Genomic DNA, 22,451 nt, shown 5'->3' with positions numbered 1-22,451 from the left:
TATTCAATTGAATAGACACTCTCTCCTGTTTTTTGCCGTCAACGCCATGTTCTATAACAAGTTAAATTGACAACATGCCCCCACGCAAGGTAACTTTCTCGAGCGGGTCAAAAGCGCACGAGCGCTTCTAAAGCTTAGATCGAATGAGCCGACCCATCTCTATCACCTAGAAGGTGCAGAGGATAACATCCCCACGTGTTAGAACTGCCGTCGAATGCTCAAACAGAAAGGAAACCACCCAGTCTTGAACGACATGAAAAAATGCTGGGGAGAGGAGAGGGGCAGGGCCTAGGTCACTTGAGTAGCAACAATGAACTTCGATTTTATGGGCTGTTGCGATCGCTGGCGCACCTGCTAGCTTAGCAACAATGAGCTGTGCACTTTCAATGCGAAGGGACTGTGTGAAAAGAACACTTCTCCCTGGAGCGGCCATATCTGCTCGAACCAGCGTTTTGTAGCAGCACGACCATATCGCATACAAAAAAGTTAGCTGCCAGCCTTTGTTCGTATAGCATTAATTTTTTGATATCACCTACACTGCAGTGTATTCAATGCACCATCGTGTTGTTGCCCGAACTAATTGGCTAATACCCAAAGCTACAAGACTGCAAACTCGTGGCGCGGCGCAAAAAGGAAGCGCATGACGAGTCGACCTCCAACAATGCTAGTCGTCACCATGGTCTCCGAGAGTTTTCATCAACGCCTAATGTAACATCCCCTCGGTGGTGACAACACTGCTGTCCGCATTAAAAAAAAAAAGCAAAGCTGGGCATTGTTGGGGGCCACACCATATGCACATAGTGAAGCCATGCACGCACGTATAGCATCGAAAACGAAGAGCAAACTACATGGACACAGACATAGATACTAAGAAAATCGGTAAAGAGCCCTCCATTGCAGCGCGGCCCTACATACGTGACGCTAACTAAAATCGTGGCACTGCCAACGCAAAAATATTTTCTTTTGTTAAGTTTGGAGGGCGGAGGCATATCTGTGCATGCTCCCACAGCAGCAAGAACGGCGGCAACACCAGCCCGTGGGGCGCAGGCCTGCCTACCCGCCTTGCACTCACCTGCACACAAGAACAGGCGCTCGCTCACATCTAGTGCGCCGTGCACGCCGCCACCGCTTCGCGCTTCGTTGGCGGTGGGGCACCCACAGAAAATGCATGTTCAAACATAATGCCGAAATCCGGGGCAAAAATCCTAGATAGTATGTGGGAAAAATTAGTCATATCAAATTATGAAATGGAAGCGCACAACGTAGAAGCAGACGGAAAGACAGGGACAAAGCCTTGTCCCTGTCTTTCCGTCTGCTTCTACGTTGTGCGCTTCCATTTCATAATTAGTCATGTATCACCAACTCGCCCAATCAACCATTTTGTCATATCAAAGTTATGTCCCACTGTTACTTTGTTACATAGAGGTTGCAAATACGTGTGCTTCTATGGAGCCACGGCGGGGAATAGAAAAATTTTGTTATATCGAGGAATTTATTATATGGAGGTTCGTTATAAGCAGGTTTAATTGTAATAAGATATAGAAGTACATACAATTATAAATAACACTTGCGGCTAACCAGACCGTATTTAAGAGGCAATGGTGAAATATAGAACCATACCCCTTCATTATAGAATGACTAAAAATGACAATTATCACAAATGAACTTGTCCATACTTGTACATTAAACATTACACAAACCTCTATGATTGCCCCTTGTTAAAGAAGAACCGTTTCATCAGTCACAACAGAATAGAACAACGCTCGCTTGTTGAGCTCGTTTACCACACACTTCTTAATACAGTAGAATCTCGATGACACGATTACAGCTTATGTGAATTTCATGATGATACAAATGTTATGGTTGTTTTGGATGAACTATATTTAATATACATCGTGATTCAGTGTTTTATGAATGGTTTCCCCAGCCATTGCGGATGATAGGAATGTGCGGTTGACTGCTGCACGCCAACGGTGCAATGCAGCTTGTCTGTGGGAGGAAGGCCCATTCACTCTTGGCCTCGAAGGGAGTGAATGCGCCAAAACTCACTGAAATTTTCATCGCTTTAGTGGCGGGAAAACGATGCCGTGAGGCTGACACACACACACACAAAAAAAAAAAATCGGTCCGAGACCAATTTTCCCGCCACACTATAGCCTTTTGCTTCACGAGTTTGGCTACACCGACTGCTCTAGCTCTCAAACCATGTGATGCAAACAGCCAGCCGCTAATTCAACATGGCGACAAAGGTGTCTGCGCTATTGCGAATTAGCAGTGTAGCACGTCAAAGCTCACAGGCTTGACAAGGACGCATTAATTGAGAGCCTGGTTTAGATTACAATCGCTGAAAACACCGGAAATAGAAGAAGCTGCAGCAGCAGCGAGTCTGCATGCCCACCGAAAGTGTCTCGTTTTTGCACTGTTGGCTGAATCCGTCGGCGTCGCTGCATCCGCTCATGTCATTTCTGTTGGCCTATCTTTTGAAACAACGTCTGTAAAGATGTAGACTGTTTCTTTTCAGTGCTTCGCATGCACAACTAGAACTCTGTACAAACTTAAAAATGCTTAAGAAAGGGGCAAAATGGAATGAAGTGTCAAGCGGCGATGGCAGTGGTAGTGAAGATGACATGTTCGAGGGGCAGAACCAATAGAAACGTTTTCGACGGGCACAGACATGGTTTTCTGGCCGCTTTGGCGTTTTTACTTGTGTTCTCCAGTATGAATTCTCCAGGACTGATTTGTTTCGTGTCGACTTCGCGGTGCGGTTTTTCAGTCGTTTAAGTGGTAAACCGAGTGAATGCCCAATAAATTTGGTTGCTTTCGCTCCTTTTAATGTCAAGTGTGAACGCGCTGCACCAGCAACATGAGTGAGAAAAACACTGCACTTGCCTGCTCACAGCAAGTTATCTTTTCAACCACTTTTCTTTCTTCACATTTACACTACAATTGGGTCTAATAACTTCCTCTATACATTCCTTAGCATTATTGTCTGTTAGATCATATATATATATATATATATATACACAGAGAGAGAGAGAGAGAGAGAGAGAGAGAGAGAGACTGAAGGTAGGTGGTGTTTAAAAAATATCGACTTTTTTCAGCAAGAAGTAGTTGCCAATAAAATTCTTGTTCATTTTCAATACCAGCTTTAACTTGTTTTTGGATCATACGAATTCGGGATGATACGAATACCGTAATTACTCGGATCTAACGCGCACCTTCTTTCCGGTTAAGCGAGTTCATAAATTGCATGCACGTTAGAATCGAGTATGAAAAAAAAATGAATACAGTCATTCTATTGTTATCGGCATTTCCAAAATGACCGCCCCCTACGTGCGTCGGCATGGCACGTCGGCCATTTCTGCCTGTGTTTCTCATGTGCGGCACTTCGTACGTGTGCCGAGGAGTTTGTCATCTGGTAGTGTATTAGCATCGACGGCATGGAAGGGCCGACTCCAAAAACTCGACGAGTGCACCACGACGCCGCTTTTAAAAGAAAAGTCATCGCGTGTGCCGAAACGGACGGAAATCTGGCCGCATCGCGGTCGTTCGGAGTTCCCGAAACGTGCGTGCGGGACTGGCGGAAACAAAAGCAGAATATTGTGGACAGCAAAGATTCACGTAAAAGCTTCAGTGGACCAGAGCAGGGTCGGTTTCCGCAAATTGAAGAGCTGCTCGGCGAGTATGAGATTGAGCAGTGAGCGGCATAGCGGCCCGTGACGACAGAACTGCTCCTAGTGCAGGCTATGCAGTTAGCCTTAGAAAAAGGGCTAATGCCGAGCCCGTTTAAAGTGAGCAGGTGCTGGCTAACTAACTTTATGAAGAGGAAAGGCTTTTCCCTCGCAAGGCGAACGGGCATATGCCAAAAGTTGCCGGAGCAGTACGAAGAAAAGCTTCACAGTTTTCAGAGGTTCGTCCTAAACTTGCGGCACAACAACGGCTACCTGCTAGGGCAAATCGGAATGCCGATCAGACGCCTCTTTACCTCGACATGCCCGGCACTACAACTGGCGAGAAGAAGGGGGCGAAGCAAGTTCGCGTGCTGACATCGGGCCATGGTAAAACTAGAGTGACGGCAATGCTCCGTTGGACGTCAGATAGGCACAAGCTTCCCCCGTACCTCATATTTAAATGGAAGACGCTCCCGAAAGGAGTCGTTTTCACGAGTGGTGTGATCGTGCGGGCCAACGAAAAAAATGGGTGCGCATTGCAATCGATGTCTTACTTTTTTTTTCGTCGTGGAAACTGGGTGCGCATTACAATCGAGGGCGTAGCAGAATCAAGTAAATACGGTATTTTGCTTTCTTTGGATTTGTACCGAGATTCTGCTGTATACTACTCGTGATAATAATAAACTGTTTGCGGTACTTCGAATTTTTTTGCACAAGAATAGCTGAGCCATTCGAGAGTGAACACTTTTGGATACAAGGCAGTCGCTGTATCAGCCCAAGAGTAAAAAATTCCTAAAAGTGTCATACCAGGGTGTCTATCAATTTGCTTTTTAAAATTTTTCTGATTTTTCTAGGTCTTCCATGATGATTTAAAGCAAATTCCATGACCGTTACGTCTGCTTAGAAAACTCCGTGCACTGGAAACAGACCCACGAGTGGTAAAAAGACTATCACAATTTTATAGAATTAAATAAACGTACCGCATGTGCTAAAAATGTTCCGAGCATGTGCGGTAAATATGAAAAAATATGCATATCTAGCCAAAACGATACTTCCAAGCCAGGGAATCAGCAAGTTGGCTGTTTGGCAGAATGCAAACACACAAATTTAACTGCAGCTGAAAGTTTGAGGGAGCCCACGATAGTCCAACAACGCAGCGAAAGCATTAGGAAATGCAAGAGTGACAGCCAAAATAGAATTTGGAGCAATTTTTATAGGAGCAACATGTTACTTTTGGAGCACAAAAATCCAAATTTGAAGCAGGTCACGGGAAAAAAAAAAAAAAAAAACTCATATTTTATCATGAAAGATGACATTTGGAGCAGTATGAAAAAGAAGTATCTCAAAAAATGCACAATCATTCTACATCCTCTAAATCCCCCAGAGTGAATATGAACACTGCTATTTCAACAGAAGCATTACTTTAAACCAGCCCATTCAGCAAACAATCATAAAATGCACATTGGGACTTTCCACGCCTATTAAATCATTTGACAGACTCTGAAGGCTGAAATGTAGATTTGCCAAGCTGGCGACCATGAGATTTGGGAGATTCGTAAAACTGAGGAGTAGAGGTGGCAAAAAAAGAAAAAAAAGGTGGCACACAGTTTTCCTCAATTTTGTAGGGCTGCAGCAATGTCACAGAGTGTCTAAATAATTGCCAGTAACTTTTTTGGACATCAGTAATATTAGTACTCGCAATTATGTGGGGTATACACATGAGTAATCGAACAAACTGTGTTTTGCCTCGTGACTAGTGCTAAGAGCCCCTTCCAAATATTAAAAGGCTTTTCCAGCGGCCAGCGGTGTAGTGACGAAGGCGACTTAAGTGGCGTTCTGCACGGGTTAGAACAAGCCCAAGAAATTTTTGAACCACTACACTCTCCCCTTTTATTTTGTCGATAAAGTTAGTTTTAAAGGGCCACTCACCAGGCCCCATACCAAATTTTAGTTAGACAGTGGAAGTTGTTGGGTGTCCGATGAGGAACATTTTGCCACAAAAATTTTTTGAATCGGTTTGTCACAAACAAACAGGTTTTTTGAAGTGGGGCAAAATGAGGATAAAAGGAGGTGAGCTCGAAACCCTTGCCGCTTCTCCGCGTAGCCTCCGCAAGCCAAATCTCTTCCCCACCCTCTACGGCATCCGACCAAGAGGTGACATGCGCATGACGTGCCCAAACAAGTCCAACCCCCGAGCACGCAAGTGGCATTGCTTTATTGACCAGCGTTATTTTGTGGTATTCTGCCTGTTTTCGCGAGATGGTTTGGAAACACTGGCTTAGACGTGATAGAATAGATGAGCACAATGAGTGCGCGATCGCGTAGGAGCGTTCCACGGTGGTCTTCTGCTCCATGCACTGACCGCGGGGACACGAACGCATGCGAAACGCCGACACATTAGCCCCGCATCTCGTTGCAATTGACGGGAGAAAAATGAAGAAAAGACGCTCACATTTTCTTATTGCGTCTCTTTATTTTTCTAGAGTTTTATTGATCGTTTTAAGCAACAAAGTACATAAACTACGCATGCAGTGTAAAATAATTTTTGCCATATCACGTGCCACTGTCTGCAACATCAGAGCAGAGTCGTCTACGTAGAGGACCAACGTCACTGCATTGCCGTGTACGTAGGGCCATTCATACGCGCACGTCATGCCCTCATTCTCTAGGCGCGCGCCGGCAGAGGGGAGGGGGAGCAGCATTCATCTTGAAATTTGACCCATTTCCGCGGTGCATAGCGTTGTAAAGTTTGGCAGACGTGATCATGTATGCCTCGTCTACGCATTGGGCTTGTCAGCTCAATATTGTCAAACCGTGCGAGTGGCTCTTTAAGGCACAACTTCTCGGCCAGCTTGCAAGGCCCGTTTGACTAGATAAGGTAACACTGGAACCAAGCAATTGGCCCAACTACGGCACTGTATATATATCGTATGTGCCGTTGCTATGGCAACCAACATGGTCACCAAGAAAGCTGGCATTCGCACCACACAGAGCTTGTTCGCGTGCAGTAACAGCGGTATACGCTTTCAACTTTAGTTCCTAACATAACGCAACCGTGCTTGCTGACCCGCGAAGTGTTGCTTGCTATGACAACATATTTTTGTCCATTTGTGTCGTACTGCCGATAAATATCTGTGCGGTTAGGTATTTTGGCGTAGCGTGGCACAAAAATAGGGAATTGTATCAATTTGGAGCAATTGGCATAACTGTTGCACCTCTAAAAATGTTGAAGTGGCACCATCTCGTAGCCATCTGTGTAAAAGGAAGACGTGAGCTCAGCCGGTTCCGCCACTGGAGTACGTTTTAGTTCGCTATAATGGTTACAGCCCAGGCCACTTAGGACGTGAATTGGATTAGATTAAATCGACCTCTATTTACCGATTTACTATTTAGGATATTGATGGAATTATATCTGATGAGACTTGCATTGCTGTATTTACTATTGATTTGCATCCCCACCTGAATTGTACACCTCTAATATAGACTTTTCATAAAAAAAAATAACTATATACTAATCGTGTATTCTGTGCACCATGCATTGACAATGACTAACAATGTCACAAGAACGGAGCTCCACCGCATACTTTTCTTCCCTGTTTCTTTTTTTCTACGATGAGCACATGCATGTTGATGTTTTATTTCTGAGGGCTCTGACGCTTAGAATTCGACGAAGTCCTCAGATGCCTGCAATGAAAGCTAGGGGTAGCGTTTAAAGCAAAGACGTTCAAATATGTGCCGGCAAGAGGGAATCTGTTTGGTCGCAACAGCTCCCTTGATTCGACAGATTTATCACAGATGCGGGCGGGTTACCTTCGTTTGTGTAGTCTTCTATGAACATAACGCTAAAAACTAATCAGATTTCATAATACCATCTCAAGAAACAAACGAGAAATGTAGATGAAGTTACCCAACTCTACCTTTGAAATGCGAGCTACCAGCAATAAGCGCGTAGCTGAGGACGTTTGCTGCTGCATTGCGAATAATAATAATAATAATGATAGTAATAAAAATAAAAGGCATCACATAGCCTGGCAAGCCTCTGCTAATGGCAATTCTATCCGAACTGAAAGGCATTCAAGCCGAGCCAAAATTACGGTCAAGACAAACGCGCACAAATTTACCAATGTGTTGGAAAGTCAAATATGCTGTGCAATGTCTAGAAGCCATAGACATCGATTGATTGATTGATATGTAGGGTTTAAAGTCCCAAAACCACCATATTACAGTCGAGCCCACATATAACGGCCCTACTTAAAACGAACTTTTGCTTAAAACGAACAATATTCGCATGACCGTGAAAATATACATTGGTTCAATGGCACAAAATCGCACTTACAACGAACGTGTCCGAGCGCCGCTGATCGCTTACTGCGAACGGAGTCAGCAGTCTGCCGACTACCCGGGAAACCAATTTTGACCACCGATCAGGCATCGACGAGGTGCCCATACATTCTTATAGTTAAACGCCGATTCTGTCTCTGCGCCCCTCTAGTTGCTGCTCTCCCCAATCGCTTTTTATTACGCACCTCTCCGTTCTTTGTCTCCCCGTTACTCTGAGCACCCGGCATCGCCAGACGAGGCCGGTGTTTTCACACTGCCACCTATCTTTCGAAGACCGGTCGGCCACCTACCCTGCTTTTGATCACTGGTGCTGTTGATGACGTCACCGGCCTGGAGTGACCAGGCCGTTTGCCAACATCGTCGGCCACCGACTGTATCCGATAGTCTGCGTCTAGTGCACGCGCGTACACTACCCCACCGACTTTGATAATTTGCGATTCGTTTTATGTTTAGGACTTGTTCTCGCTCACTTCGTACTCGGCTCAGCATGCCTTCAGCGCAAATGCGGAAGCGCGAAAACGGCTGTTAATTTGCGCGGAATGAATCGCGAAATATCGAAGTTCGTGAGGCCACGCAAACCCACCGGCGCAACAAAACGGTTTTTTGACCACGGCCGCCAATTCTTGGAAACCCGCCACGCGCACCGAACCAGGCGGCCATGCTTTGACTTCTGCGCGCGCTGGCACTCTTTCCAAGTTTTTCAACGTGCAAGTTTCGTGGACCTATCAAGCAAGCTACCAAACCTGCCTTTTTCCCGTGTGTTTTGGTTTTCAAGGTCGCCCTCCCGCCGCATCCTCCCCTCTCTTTATCGCACGGAGGAAGGAAGCTTTCCTTCCTTCGTGCTTTATCGCAACCCCTTGCCTTTCTCTCTCAAGTCTACTCTCCTCTCTTGATCACAACCCCTTCGCCCGTCTCCACCATTCCGCGACGCCCGCCACGTTGGCTCGAATTAGTTTCGTTTTCGGACCGGAAACGCGCCCAGAGCTGTTCCACGCGTTCTGGCATGTGCGTTGCGTGTGCGCGTCTTGCTTGCTCTTGGTGTGCGTGTGTGGTCATGATGACCGACGGCAGTATAGTATTTACTCGATTCTACCGCGCCCTCGATTGTAACGCGCGCCCGGTTTCCACGACAGAAAAAAAAAAAGTAAGACATCGATTGCAACGGGCACCCATTTTTCTCGTTGGCCCGCATGATCACACTACTCGGGAAAACGACTCCTTTCGGGAGCGTCTTCCGTTTAAATATGAGGTATGGGGGAAGCTTGTGCCTATCTGAGGTGCAACGGAGCATTGCCGTCACTGTAGTTTTACAGTGAACCGATGTCAGCACGAGAACTTTCTTCCCCCCTTTTTCTTGATGGTTGTGGTGCAAGGCATGTCGAAGTAAAGAGGCGTCTGATCGGCATTCCCGATTTGCCCAAGCAGGTAGCCGTTGTTGTGCTGCAAGTTTAGGACGAACCTCTGAAAACTGAAGCTTTTCTTCGTACTCCTCCTGCAAGTTTTGGCCCATGCCCGTTCGATTTCGGAGGGAAAAGCCTTTCCTCTTCATAAAGTTAGTTAGCCAGCACCTGCTCGCCTTGAACTGGCTCCGCGTTAGCCCTTTTTCTAAAGCTAACTGAATAGTCCGCACTTAAAGCAGTTCTGTCGTCACGGGCCGCTGTGCTGCTCGCTGCTCAAGCACATACTCGGCGAGCAGCTCTTCAATTTGCGGAAGCCGACTCTGCTGTGGTCCACTGAAGCCTTTGCGTGAATCTTTAATGTCGACAATATTCTGCTTTTGTTTCCGCCAGTCCCACACGCACGTTTCGGGAACTCCAAGCGACCACAATGCGGCCAGATTTCAGTCTGTTTCGGCATACGCGATGACTTTTCTTTTAGAAGAGGCATAGTGGTGCACTCGTCGAGTTTTTGGAGTTGGCCCTTCCATGCCGTCGATGCTAATGCACTACAAGATGACGAACTCCTCAGCACCCGTACGAAGTGCCGTGCATGGGAAACACATAGGCAGAAATGGCCGACGCGCCATGCCGAAGCACGTAGGGGGCGGCCATTTTGGAAATGCCGATGGCAATAGAATGGTCATATTCATTTTTTTTTTTCCACACTCGACTTTAACGCGCATGCGATTTATGAACTCGCTTAACCGGAATGAAGGCGCGCGTTAGATTCGAGAAATTACGGTACTAGCACGCTTTTTCGTGCCGCTCAACGAAACGTCGAAAGTGTGACTGCTTGGCTTGAGCGTAATCCGCGCGTTAGGTGCCGCGTTGCGGAGCGCTTGCTCATAGCTGTTGACCACCTGGCAGCCAACTTGCCGCTTCGGGCGTCCCAGTATTCAGCTGTGGAGATGGTGAATATTTGTAGCGGTGACGGCTACATGTGCGCGAAACTATTTTCGCGAGGGAGACTTCGTCGATCGTCGGGCCCAATGCCGAGCCTGAAGCTTCCAAACAGGACCACTGCGGCAGCGATTTGTGGCAGCGCGTCGTCGACTCCAACCTGGGAGAGCAGGTGGGACATCTGTTGCGATGATTTAATTACGGCCAATGATGATGCCGACACTGCGGAACCGTGCACGAATTGGGGCATTGTGAATGAAGTACGTGGCGAAAGTGATTTGGAGGAATCGGATTGCGATCGAGAATGACGAAGCTTTGGAGCCAATGCCTCATGCAGCTTATGCCACGGGCCTCGGCGAGCGAGCAGCCTGCCGTTTTGAATGAACTCGAGACCGCCCTTATCGTTTGTGCTCTTCATAACACGTTCATCACGGACTTTTTGGGGCAAAATAAGCTTGTGTTTTGACTCGCAACTTTTTTTAAAAGCTGTCTTTCATTTGCTACAAATTTCGGGATTCAGTGAACAGATGCCGCGTCACGCTCAGGCTCGTTATAAGCGGGCTCGACTGTATTATGAGAGACGCCGTAGTGGAGGGCTCCGGAAATTTCGACCATCTGGGGTTCTTTGTTGTGCACCCAAATCTGAGCACTCAGGCCTACATCATTTACGCCTTCATCGAAGATGTAGCTGCCGCAGCCGGGATTCGATCCCAAGACCTGCGGGTCAGCAGCCGAGTACCTTAGCCAAGAGACCACCATGACGGGGCAAACAACAGGCATCAAAACAGTGAATGTACCAACATGGAAGCTAAGGAACGCTTAAGACAACATGAAATACAAGTTGTCGAGCAAACCTTTCCACTATATTTTTTATGCTTTAGGCTGCCACAATTGTGACAATCGAATATGACGTTAAGAAACAACACGCGGCCTCGTATGCCATCAATGAACACGTGTAATCTACAGGCCACCCAACTAACTCGTGCCTGTTCTGGACATTGAAAAACTAGCATCTGACTGCACCTGGAGTACCAGCACATACAGACAACTGCACTTATGCTGAACAGGAGTGATGGGATGTTTCGGACAATCCGGTGCGTACATCACATACTTAGGCGTACTTAAATACCCCGTGCTTTTCTTATGGCTATTATTGTGAACAAGGCTTCCGTAGCGGGTGACAAAATATCAGTAAACTTTATATTCTTTCGGTAGGTGCCAGGTGTATCCTTTCACGTCTACACTAAGAAGAAACAGTTACGCACTGCTTTTTATTATTTTTTTCACACATCTTTTTACCGTTTAATGTAGTTGCAGGCGAATGATTGGCTTTTTAAGCTTTGATCAATGGTAATGTCTATTTTTGTGACGATTGCACAGGCTGCCATCAGTTTCCATGACTAGGCCAGATTTTTCAGAAACTTCCCGACTTTTCCAGAAGGGTACAAACTCCCAGACTTTTCTAGTTTGGTTGACACCCTGCATACCCAAGCACAAAAATAGTCACTACATTTGCCCACGATCAACAGCAGAACGATTCCTAAACTTGCGAATCATAATGTTGGCTGGGTTTTCATTGGTTGCCACAGCACATGTGAAGTGTCTTGGTTATGTCTTGTAGCCGTTTCAGGGATCACCCAGTAACACCATGCCGGCCACTAAAATAGCCACAAACACAGTTTTTCGGGTGTCTAATTTTTAAGACAAGCTTAAAAAATCAGATGAAAATTCTTAAAATGTTTAAAAATTCAGATAAGATTGAAATTTTTCATTTGTCATTTCAGGGCCGAAACAGCACTAATTACAGCTGCCACCTCCAATGTGTCTATCATTTTGTAGTCTTGAATCTGTGCTTTCGAGAGTTGATGTGTTTGTCGTTGTAGCCATTTGCCGCAACACTTAAGGGGGGGCGCGGCAAGTAAAGTGCCGATTTTGGTCAAAATATGCGATTTTCTGATTTATTTTTTTTCGTAATCTTCAGACCTTCAACTTCCTTGTTCTAAAATATTACAGCGAAACGTGCGCTACAAATCCCGCAAATAGTGTTTTTGCCGAGGCTAGTCGCCGAAAAGTGCGAAAAAAAAGCCCCTGAAACGGTGTTGTTCACGCCGCACAAACGCGCCAAGTTGTTGACTGTGGGCCGCCATTTTGGTAGCTTTGGAAAGAGGAGAAAGCCGGCTTCCCGATGGTCGCGGTCTCGTATTTCGCCGAGTGAAAATAAAAGCGCGAGGAGCAAGTAAAAAAACGAAAACGAAGAACGGCAATTGGCTGCGCGGGTCACGTGGTAGCAGGCGCGACCTCTTACTGGTCAAAGCTGCGCCGCGCACCTTGGCAACCTTGGAAGCGCGAGCGCATCTGCGGCCGCCGTGCCGAGAATCATCCGGCGTGCGCTTCGTTCTTTGCCAGTTTGCTGTTTTTGTGATAGTTCGCGTGCTTTTTTTACCAAGCTTTGTTTACATCGGTGGTCTCTTCTGAGTGCTTGCTCATACGGCGGTGCTATGTTGCCGCAAAAAAAGTTCCGGAGCGTCCACAAGTACGGCAAGCGTCGGAAAGCTTGGAACAAAGGGCAGACGACTGCGGCTGCCGTCCCAGTCGCAGTTCCGGACGGAGCATGCTCTTCAAGCGTCACGGAGCCTCTACTCAGACCCTTCGCTGATTGTTGTGAGGCCGAGAGTGTGGAAGGTGCCACATCGTCGTATGTCAGACCGCCGGATGCCGTCGACCGTGATGGACGCTCTCGCGAACCCGATTGCGGTGGCACCGCGTCGGCAGCCGTTGCAACTCCGGGCGTGCGCGCGTCGAACATTCTATCGCGAGTTTCGGCCCAGATTCCGAGCAGTGAAGAAATCGCGCAGCGGGCGCAGACAAGGCGGGATGTTTTGGATGCCGTAGCATCGAAGTCCGCTTCAAAGCGGAAGCTCGAGCTTCTGAGCGAAGGCTGCGACGAAAATGACGGCGGTAAGGACTCCACATACTTCATTGTAAATAAGAAGATGCTGAACGGTCTGCTTTCGTCAGTAAAGTGCAACAAGTGCGACGAAGGGTCGATACGCCTCGAGACTACGCACTGCCTTGGACTCGCGGCGAGGATGGAACTTTTTTGTGACAATTGTGGCATAGTGAACAGTGCGTGGTCGTCCCCGAGGTGCTCCGGGCAACAAAAAACGAACCCCTTTGAGGTAAACGTGCGTGCTTTGAGGGCTGTGCAGTCAGTTGGCAGAAAACAATCTGCCATAAATGACATTTTTTCTGCGATGGACATTTCGCATCGAGCACTGCACCACAAGTCCTACCAGAGACTGCAAAGGAAGTACAGCCACCCTGCCACCACATCAGCTGCCACCCGCATTGAACCAGAAAGTGCACAGAAGGTGCATGACATTTACAAGGACCTAGGAGGAGTGCCAGGCAACATTGACGTCATTTACGACGGCACGTGGATGACGAGGGGGCACAGAAGTCATATTGGCGTGGGCTGTGTAATCGAGCTGTACACAGGCTTGGTTGGTCTTGGACCACTGTGTCCTGTCCAACTACTGCCAAGGCTGTGCTGTTGGCCCCAAGCCTGGTGACGACAACTATGAGGAGTGGCTTGAGAAACACAAGCCACAGTGCCAAAAGAACACTGATGCTAATGCAGGCCAAATGGAAGTAGAAGCAGCTAGGATCATGTTTGAAAGATCGTTTACCAAGTACAAGCTTCGATACATCAATGTGCTCTGCGACGGTGACAGCCGTACGTACCTTGCCCTCACGCAAGACAAGGTGTATGGCTACATGGTGATTAAGAAACAGGAGTGTGTGAACCATGTGAAAAAAAGAATGGGCACTTCCTTGCGCAACCTTCTTGATGAGCACAAATCCAAAGGCCGAGGACTGAGCATGGGTGGCAAAGGCCGGCTGACGCAGGGCCTGATAAAGAAGTTAACGAATTATTATGGCTGGGCCATTAAGAGCCACCCCAACGATGTTCCTGGCATGGAGAGGGCCATCATGGCCACTTATTACCATGTAACATCCACAGACCAGGATCCACACCACGACCTGTGCCCAAGTGGGACTGACTCCTGGTGCCCGCACAATCAGGCATTGGCCAAGGGAGAGCCGCTGCCGCCTCACAAACATAAACTGCCCCCTCACGTGCGAGTGGCACTGCTGCCAATCTACAAGCGCCTCTCGAACAAAGAGCTCCTTGAAAGGTGTGCGCAGGGAAAAACCCAGAACGCTGTGGAGAGTATGAACAGCCTCATTTGGTCACTCCAGTCCAAGAGCCAGTTCGCCTCCCTTCGAAGTGTGGAAAGTGCAGTGGCAGATGCAGTCTGCCGTTTCAATGGTGGCTGCAAGAGTGCGCTGCAAGAGCTCACTGCTCAACTGGGCTTCAATCCAGGAGACTGCTCTTTGCGGCGAGCAGCCGAAAAGGATGCCAAAAGGGTGAAGAGGGCTCAAAAGGTGCATTGTTCCACGACAAAGAAGTGCAAAACTGGGTTGCGCTCTACAGAGGCCAAGGCCACAGCATCTCAGGATTACTGCCCAGGAGGATTCTGAGTGTTTTAGGCATGTTGTGAACTTCCAAACAAGAGTGAACTTTCAAAGTCAGTTTTCTCAACTCTTGATTTTCGCCTATGTGCCTTCGCTAGAACATCTGTCATTTTCTAACAAAGACTGATAGAGTCGTTCCGTTTTTTGCACTAGGCTCAGGAGGCCTTTAGCAGTGCAATAAAGCTTTATCTCTCTTCTTACTCATCATTTAAAATTCTTAGAACACATTTTATAATTACTGCGATGTGTGTGCAAAACAACATCCATGTTTTGGAAATTTTATTTATGGTTACAAGAACTAGAAAAATCAACTAATAGCTTCTTTGCACAAGTTGATGCTTTGGGAACATAATAATATGAAAAAATAATTTCATTTAGCAATAATTATCTCTTTAAGTGTGAAGAGCATTAATTAGTATAATTATGCTTGTAACTCAAGAAGTACAAGAGGTATTTGAAAACGGTTTTCATATTTGGAATCCTCACAATCATCCACATACACACACCAAATTTCATCACAAACAGTACATTAATAAAAAAATTAGTTTTACTTGCCACGTCCCCCCTTAAGTAGTATGGGGTGACACAAACAAAGTCTGAAAAGGCCACTATCACGGCACAGTACCGCGAACCCTAAGATAAGCACCTCCTCGAGCACAGGTGAAGACAAGGCAGTGAAATTCACTCGTTGAGCAGCATTTGCGAGGGCACCGGCACATGATGTGTGATCTGTTTTAGGTTGTAACACGTGGGCACAGTGTTTTCAAAGGGGCCAGGACACCGAAATCACACGAATGCCAAGTGACTTGGCAGCCTCGCCTAGACGTGCGCATTCCCTTCCTTGTTTGCTCACGCATTATAACATGTGGGCCCGAAAAGCATGGCCTTTGAGATCAGCAACCTAGCGACAATTTTTTGGCATTTTTCAATTATAGAGTACACACCTCGGAGGCTACACTTTTTCTTGCTTTCCGCTTGCTGCTACAAATCCCCTAGTGCCATCGCCATCCCCAAGATATAAATGATAGCGTACATGGTCGCTTGTTGTTTGTAGACAGCGTTGTCACTGTCGGTTTGTGCACTTCTGTAGTTTTTGTCCCCTCACTGCTGAATCTTACATCTGGAGTCGAATTAAAGATTTCATCACTCGTAGCGATAAAAATAATTACTGGTGCTTGAAACGAAGTCTTCTCATGGGCTTTGGTGACAGGCGACATTGGCGTGCGTCATCTTAGCCGACGACGGCGTACATTGCCTCAGCAAAGTTTGCTACTTATTAGCATTTCCAGGCACTACTATGGACGGAAGAGAAGGCGACTTCATCAGTACAGAGGACGACGTCGCTGTTTCTGACTGCATCGATGCTGATATCATGGCTGACGCTGCCAGTGTCATGGAAGAGGACCCATGCGGTTATGAAGACGTAGTGCCACAGCTAAATAACATTTGACTGCGCTACAGAGCTTTCATCGGCGCTCGCTGCCAATTACTGCTGTTGTGGTTGAAGGGGCTGAATTCGCTTATTTTGAATGCTCGATTAATGAGGCTGACCTGAGGAACATGACGGTGCGCAAAGGGCAAGACAAGTCTACAGACTGTTTTCAGACAAAATAAGTGAGGTAACTTGCGAAAGAAGTTGTCACGTTTCTCAAACATACTGTGAGCGAATGGTCATGCTTACACTTTTTCCGAAAGCCATTTCGAGACTTGCAATGCACAGAGTTCGTACAGGTTTCCAAGGTTAAAATTCAAGGATATTTTTAAGAACTTTTAAGAACCTGTTAGAAGTTCAAGATTTGAGTAGAATGCAAAGTTGCAATTTTCCCTTCGAAAATTATAAAAAATGACTCATCTTATTACACTTGCAAGACACTAGCACTGATAGCGCCGGGCAGAGCATCGGCCGTTGATCAACTGACAAGCTGGGGAGCGTGTCGGCACTTATACACTTGCCATCGAATATTCTAGTGTTATCGCTAGCAGCAACGTAGGTTTCACAATAAACAGAAAGGTTTACGAAGTGGGCGTAATCTTAACAAAACGATCTACTACAGCATCGAAGCTTCTCTAACACCGCAGGCATGGTTTGCGCTGAGCATAGTGTAATGGGGCGATAAGAAAACTTTAAAAAAGGGACGAAATCCTTTTTATAATGAATTTTTTCAGGAATATGTCGATTTCGCTATACCCAGGTTTAACTGTACATGCCTGTCCCACCAACGCAAAGACGAAAACTGCAGCAGACACTCCGCGGACTGGTGACTGTGCCGTACCATGCCTGTGACTGATCGTTCCACGTGCACAAGCCCCTCACGGCTGTCGGACAATGACACCTACAATTCGGACGCATTTCGATGTCAACGGGCATCACTGATCCTTCTCAATGAAGCAAAACAGATTTTCGTATCTGCTTGCCTGGCTGCGCATAACTCCAACAGATGGCACTACTAGTCTAGGCCATCCAAGTTTGTGGCTGCACTATGTTATCAAGCTCAGACATAAAAACAATTACATTCTGTACAAGATTGTGCATGCCGACCCCCCCAAACTGCAGACTACTTTAACATACCAGAGTGCAAAAGAATCTAAGCGAAAGGATAAAAGTTGCTATTAACAAGCCATAGGCCCATCACAATGATGTGCTTCCAGCTCATGGCTGGAAGATGCTGCTGTACACCTGTGTTTTGCCAAAGACTATGCCAATAAAAAAAAAAAAAGAGTTCCTTGAAGGGGCAGTTATGTATATGTGAGAATAAAAGAGGAGTCCTGAAAAAGGTTAAAGAGTGGTTTGAAATGTTGTGCTGGAATCAACCGAGAGCAGATTTGAAGCTTCCAAACGTTCAAGTCTTGGACTCAAACAAAGGCCGTATTTGCCCAGAAGGGAAGCATCTGTCCCAGCTGACTGGCGTCGACCTGGCCATCATATTCGTACCTTGCAGTACGACATCACAACTACAACTGTTGCATGTCGCCAAGCAGCACAAACACGGGCACAAGCAGCACAAACATGGGGCTGTCACAAAAGTGTGAAAACGCTATTCTGTGTATTCGCCCTTTCTGAAGGTACCTTGCTTTTGGTTCCTTCACTGCCTGGGAATGGCAATTATACAATGTCAGCTGCCACCAGAAGTTGGGAGTTGAAATAAATTACTCCTTTATGTTCGACACTAGTGTGGTTATACAGTGCAATGCCTGCTGCCTTTTAGAGGCCGAGTAGAAAAGCACATTTAGTTGCACACCAATATGTATAGCATGAAAGCTGATCAAGCTCTGCAGCTCACCAAATTCCAGTTATCTGTTCATTAGTAATGTAGACAAGCAATAAGCTTCACCATGTACAGCAATGGTAAAAGCATGCTAGCACACCTGTACTTGGGCAGGATCAATCATGTCCTGGGGAATGGTGAAGGCACCAAGTAGAAAGCCACCTCCTTCACGTGGATGTGGCAGCCCACCAGACGCACTTCCCCTGGGCCCTCCACCTCCCAAGGTAGAACCACTAGTGGCAGCCCCTGATGATGAACCCCCAGAGGATAGCTGCGGTGGTGGCCTTTGCACCAGGTGAATAACTTTGCCATTAACATCTGCACACAAAAGGCCACAAACTACTATTCAGAAAACCCACAGGTGCAGAGTGAGGTAACGGCTTCCACTGCAGTAACGAATGGCACCAGCAGTATCCATATGGATGCCAACAGAGTGACAAATGAAACAAAAAGGTCAGTGCAATAAGAGACAATGGATCTATAGAAAGAATATCCCATACATAGTATAATGATTTAATATATATATATATATATTACTCGCATTTCTCATGCTTTCTTGGTGCTAGAACAGTGGTGATTTACATATGATCATTAAGAAAGGTCATATACAGTAAAACTAATGCCAAACAGGGGGTGTTAGTAAGAATCCAAAACATGCAAAACCCAATATATAAAAATATCGAGCCCTCATGTTCAACATCTTCAATGCGTCGTGGGCCCTGCCGCGGTGGTCTAGTGGCTAAGATACTTGGCTGCTGACCCCCAGGTCGCGGGATCTAATCCCGGCTGCGGTGGCTGCATTTCCGATGGAGGGGGAAATGTTTTAGGCCCGTGTGCTCAGATTTCGGTGCAGATTAAAAGAACGCCAGGTGGTCGAAATTTCCAGAGCCCTTCACTACGGCATCTCTCATAATCATATGGTGGTTTCGGGACGTTAAACCCCACATATAAATCAATCACTGCGTCGTGGGTCGCCAATGGGTCATGACCTGTGCTCCCTGTATGCGGCTGCAAAGTTACGTGCATATATCTGCTTGTGGCTGCAAGAACTTAATGAGACTTGTATGCAAAGGTACAATTTCTTTTTGCATGAGGACACACACCTCCAGGAGAAAACTTGCCAGATGTTAAAGGCGCACTCACCAGTGATCCATGACGCACTCAAAAATGTTTTTGTCCTGTGTGCTGCATGACCTACTAGTAACCCACACGTGAGAGTTCATCTTGTACCATGCCTAGATTTCGAAAGTGCAACTAATATATAAGGTCTATAGCATTGGAGGTGAAGTGCTGCGATTGTTTCTAAGGAACCAAGTGGCGGCACATTCTTCCATTGTGTCACTCAAAAACTTTTCTAGCAGTTTTTTTTTGTGAAATATGTGCCATTGGACTAAGTGTAGAAGCTTTCTTTTCTGCTCCGAAGGTATTCAGCACGCATAATGGAAGCTCATACCTTTTACGAGCACAAAAGAAAGCTCAGCACAGAGTAAATAAACAAACTTATCACAGAAACTGACTTCACGTGTTTTTTGTGGCAAGCTCTTCATATTTAAACATAGATTTATGTAAAGAAGGCGGAAAACTGTTTTCAGTCTTTAAAACAAATATGCCATATGCCTGCTGCAAAGGTGGCAGTGCCACCTTTTTAGAGGAAAAAATAGAGGCATAGCCGTATGTCCCGTTGCTGGGTCACGACGCACCTGGGGCATATACCCAATGGCCCACTGGAGGGTCACCCCGCATAGAGAACCAGACTAACAAAAAGCAGCATTCTGCAGTAAACCTGTCAACAACAAAGCCATTTTTGCTCTGCATAAAATGTCTGTTGTGACCCACACTATTATTACCATGAATTGGCCCACGCGCTCTACTTTTTTATCTGCTTCGATCAGAGAACACATGCGTCGATTTGCCAAGGAGGTGAGTGAGGTAGGTGATAAATAGAGAGAAAAGAAAATAGAAAATCTTGGCAAAAAAAAAAAAAATCCCCAGGAGGCAGTGGTATTCCAACCTTCATTCTCACAATCTGAAGGGGGGCGTCTTGACCATTCTGGTATCCCACACTGATGGAACATAGTATAACCTTGTATGTCATTTTATAGCAAGAGTGTTCGAAAAGGAGGGTGAGAACATAAAAAGGTGAGAAGAAAAGGAAGAGGGGAGAGAGAGTAAAGCCCAGCATATAAAGAATGAGAAGGGAAAAAAATAAATGCGGAAAAGATAAATGAAGAAAAAAAGGCTTAGGCTTTCTATATCTCATCGGCTTTCTAAGAAAGGAAATAAAAAGAAATATAAATAGACAAAAAACAGAATAAAGAGAGAGAAAAACAAGGTTAACAAGAAACAAAGAAGGCTGGGAACGAGCTCATCACTTCCTTCAGGCTTGGCAGCGCTAATGCGTAGCTACTAATGTGTTCCATTGTCTCTTTCGCATTTCGCCTCCAGTGCATATTTCACAAAGTTTATTTTCACAATAAAGGACTCCAGTAATATTTTGCAATACGTATTTCAGTTTTTGTTCTGTGTGCTCTTTATATTTACAAGAATTCTAAATGCATTGGAACTGAAAATGGAATGAACTGAAAAAATAGACCCATGCAATATTTAGTTATGGTTACCACGAAAGAATACTTGTGTGCAAATAAAATGAGGCAAATCTATAACGTACACAGACATGTATTCAACAATTTTTAGTGGCTTAGTGTGCCAGTGATGGCAGCTAGGCAAATGGTCCTTCTGGTGAGTCAACACCAGTAAAGCTTAAACAATTATTTGCCTTTTACGGAAATGCTGGGGCAATAATAACTCCATTTTCACAAGTTGGACGACACTTTGATTATGTGCTTACAGATTGCTTTTCAGCTAGCACCTGCTAATAACAATTACTGGGGTTTCATGCCCCAGAACCACCATACGAATAGAAAAGATGCCTTTTGGTAATTAAGTGAATAATGGCAACATTAGGAACTCAGTAAAACTAATATTTACAGCATATTCACTAGCTACAAAGCCATGGTGTACATGCAACAATGCCTAGAGCGCAAACTGAGGAACCGAGTTCGTTGTGCAGAAACATTAATATAAATACTGAAACCACACACACACAAAAAAAACACAGAACAAATGAGCAGCAATGCAAGAAGACCGAGCAAGCCAAAAAAGTAAAACGGCAACACAAACCAAAAGGCAAGGGAACAACAAAGGAAAAATGCAGAAACCTTTGCTTTCATTTTCTTCTACTCCCAGTAAGTTAGTGAAGCAAGGCATAGCAAGCACTTGTCTTTTAAATGCCAGCACAGCTTTTTGCTGTGCTGGCAAAAAATGCTGTGCTGACAAATCTTGCCAGCACAGCATTTTTTGGAGCTTCGAAGCTCAAGCATTCCACCTCAAGGCTTCAGGCTTTCCAGAAGCATTCACTGAATATGCCGCAGAGTTTTATCTTTCGGATTATTAAAGCTGGGCGGAAAACAAGTCAAGATCCAGCCACAGCACGATGAAGAGTGCGAGGTTGTCGTTCTTCCATACTAACACTAGCTATCTCACAGCTTTAAGAGTAGTGACACAAAAATTTTGCACTGTTCTTTTTTTTTCAGTCAAATAAAAGGCAAAGCCCTCAAAAGCCTAGATAGCACCCTGAGAAAGTAATTCCAACGTGTTTTCGAAAGCCAGTTTCTGTTGCTACTGTACCCAAACATCGCAACATGGTATGAGCCTCCCATAACGTGCTCGTGCAAGATACTGTAATGTTTCCACAGCAGCTCCAGACCGTGGCTCCATTGATGATGAACATGCGGTTATTTACCATGTTTCGATGATGCAATAATGGCCATCAAAGTTTTAGTGCCTGACGTCATCACAACTAGCCAGATTGCTGCATGAAATAGACATGTGGCAGCTTGGGCTAGTTGGTATGGCATGACGATAGTTATTGCGCGAGAACAAAACGACGACACAGAGACAAGAAGGAGACGAAGTACTGCACTGAGTGCAACTCTGTGCCCCTTTTCAAGAACACAGCGACGCTGTACAAGCACAAGGATGAGCGCACCCGAGTCATCGCCAAGGCCGTGCAGATGGCACGCGAACAGGTGTCATGCATTAGCAAGCCCTCCGTGTCTCTGTCCGAGAAGGAACTAAGGTTCCTCGAAGGTTTTGTTGCGCGCAAGTAGTTACGTTACCTTTACTTTTCTGTTTCGTTTCCTTATAGACTTTTCTTTGCCTTTTTCTGTGCTTTTGTTTTTTTGTTTTTTCTCTTAATCATGTTTTGCTCTTTGTGCCATATGGTTTTTGTCACA

At 45.9% G+C, this 22,451-nt stretch overlaps 1 protein-coding gene across 4 annotated transcripts in view; it reads right to left on the bottom strand.

Annotated features, from left to right (window-relative positions):
* LOC119187843 (large proline-rich protein BAG6) overlaps positions 1-22,451 on the bottom strand; it is a 233,953-nt gene that overhangs the window by 190,153 nt on the left and 21,349 nt on the right. For all 4 annotated transcript variants that reach the window (XM_037435931.2, XM_037435932.2, XM_075878767.1 and 1 more), the window contains exon 5: positions 18,257-18,474. In XM_037435931.2, the coding sequence (XP_037291828.1) occupies positions 18,257-18,474 (218 nt within the window). The remainder of the gene's footprint in view (positions 1-18,256; positions 18,475-22,451) is intronic.

This window comes from Rhipicephalus microplus, chromosome X (assembly GCF_043290135.1).
Source record: "Rhipicephalus microplus isolate Deutch F79 chromosome X, USDA_Rmic, whole genome shotgun sequence".
Classification (NCBI taxonomy): domain Eukaryota; kingdom Metazoa; phylum Arthropoda; class Arachnida; order Ixodida; family Ixodidae; genus Rhipicephalus; species Rhipicephalus microplus.
Note: the sequence above shows the minus strand (reverse complement) of the source record. Positions and strands in the feature narration are given on the sequence as shown.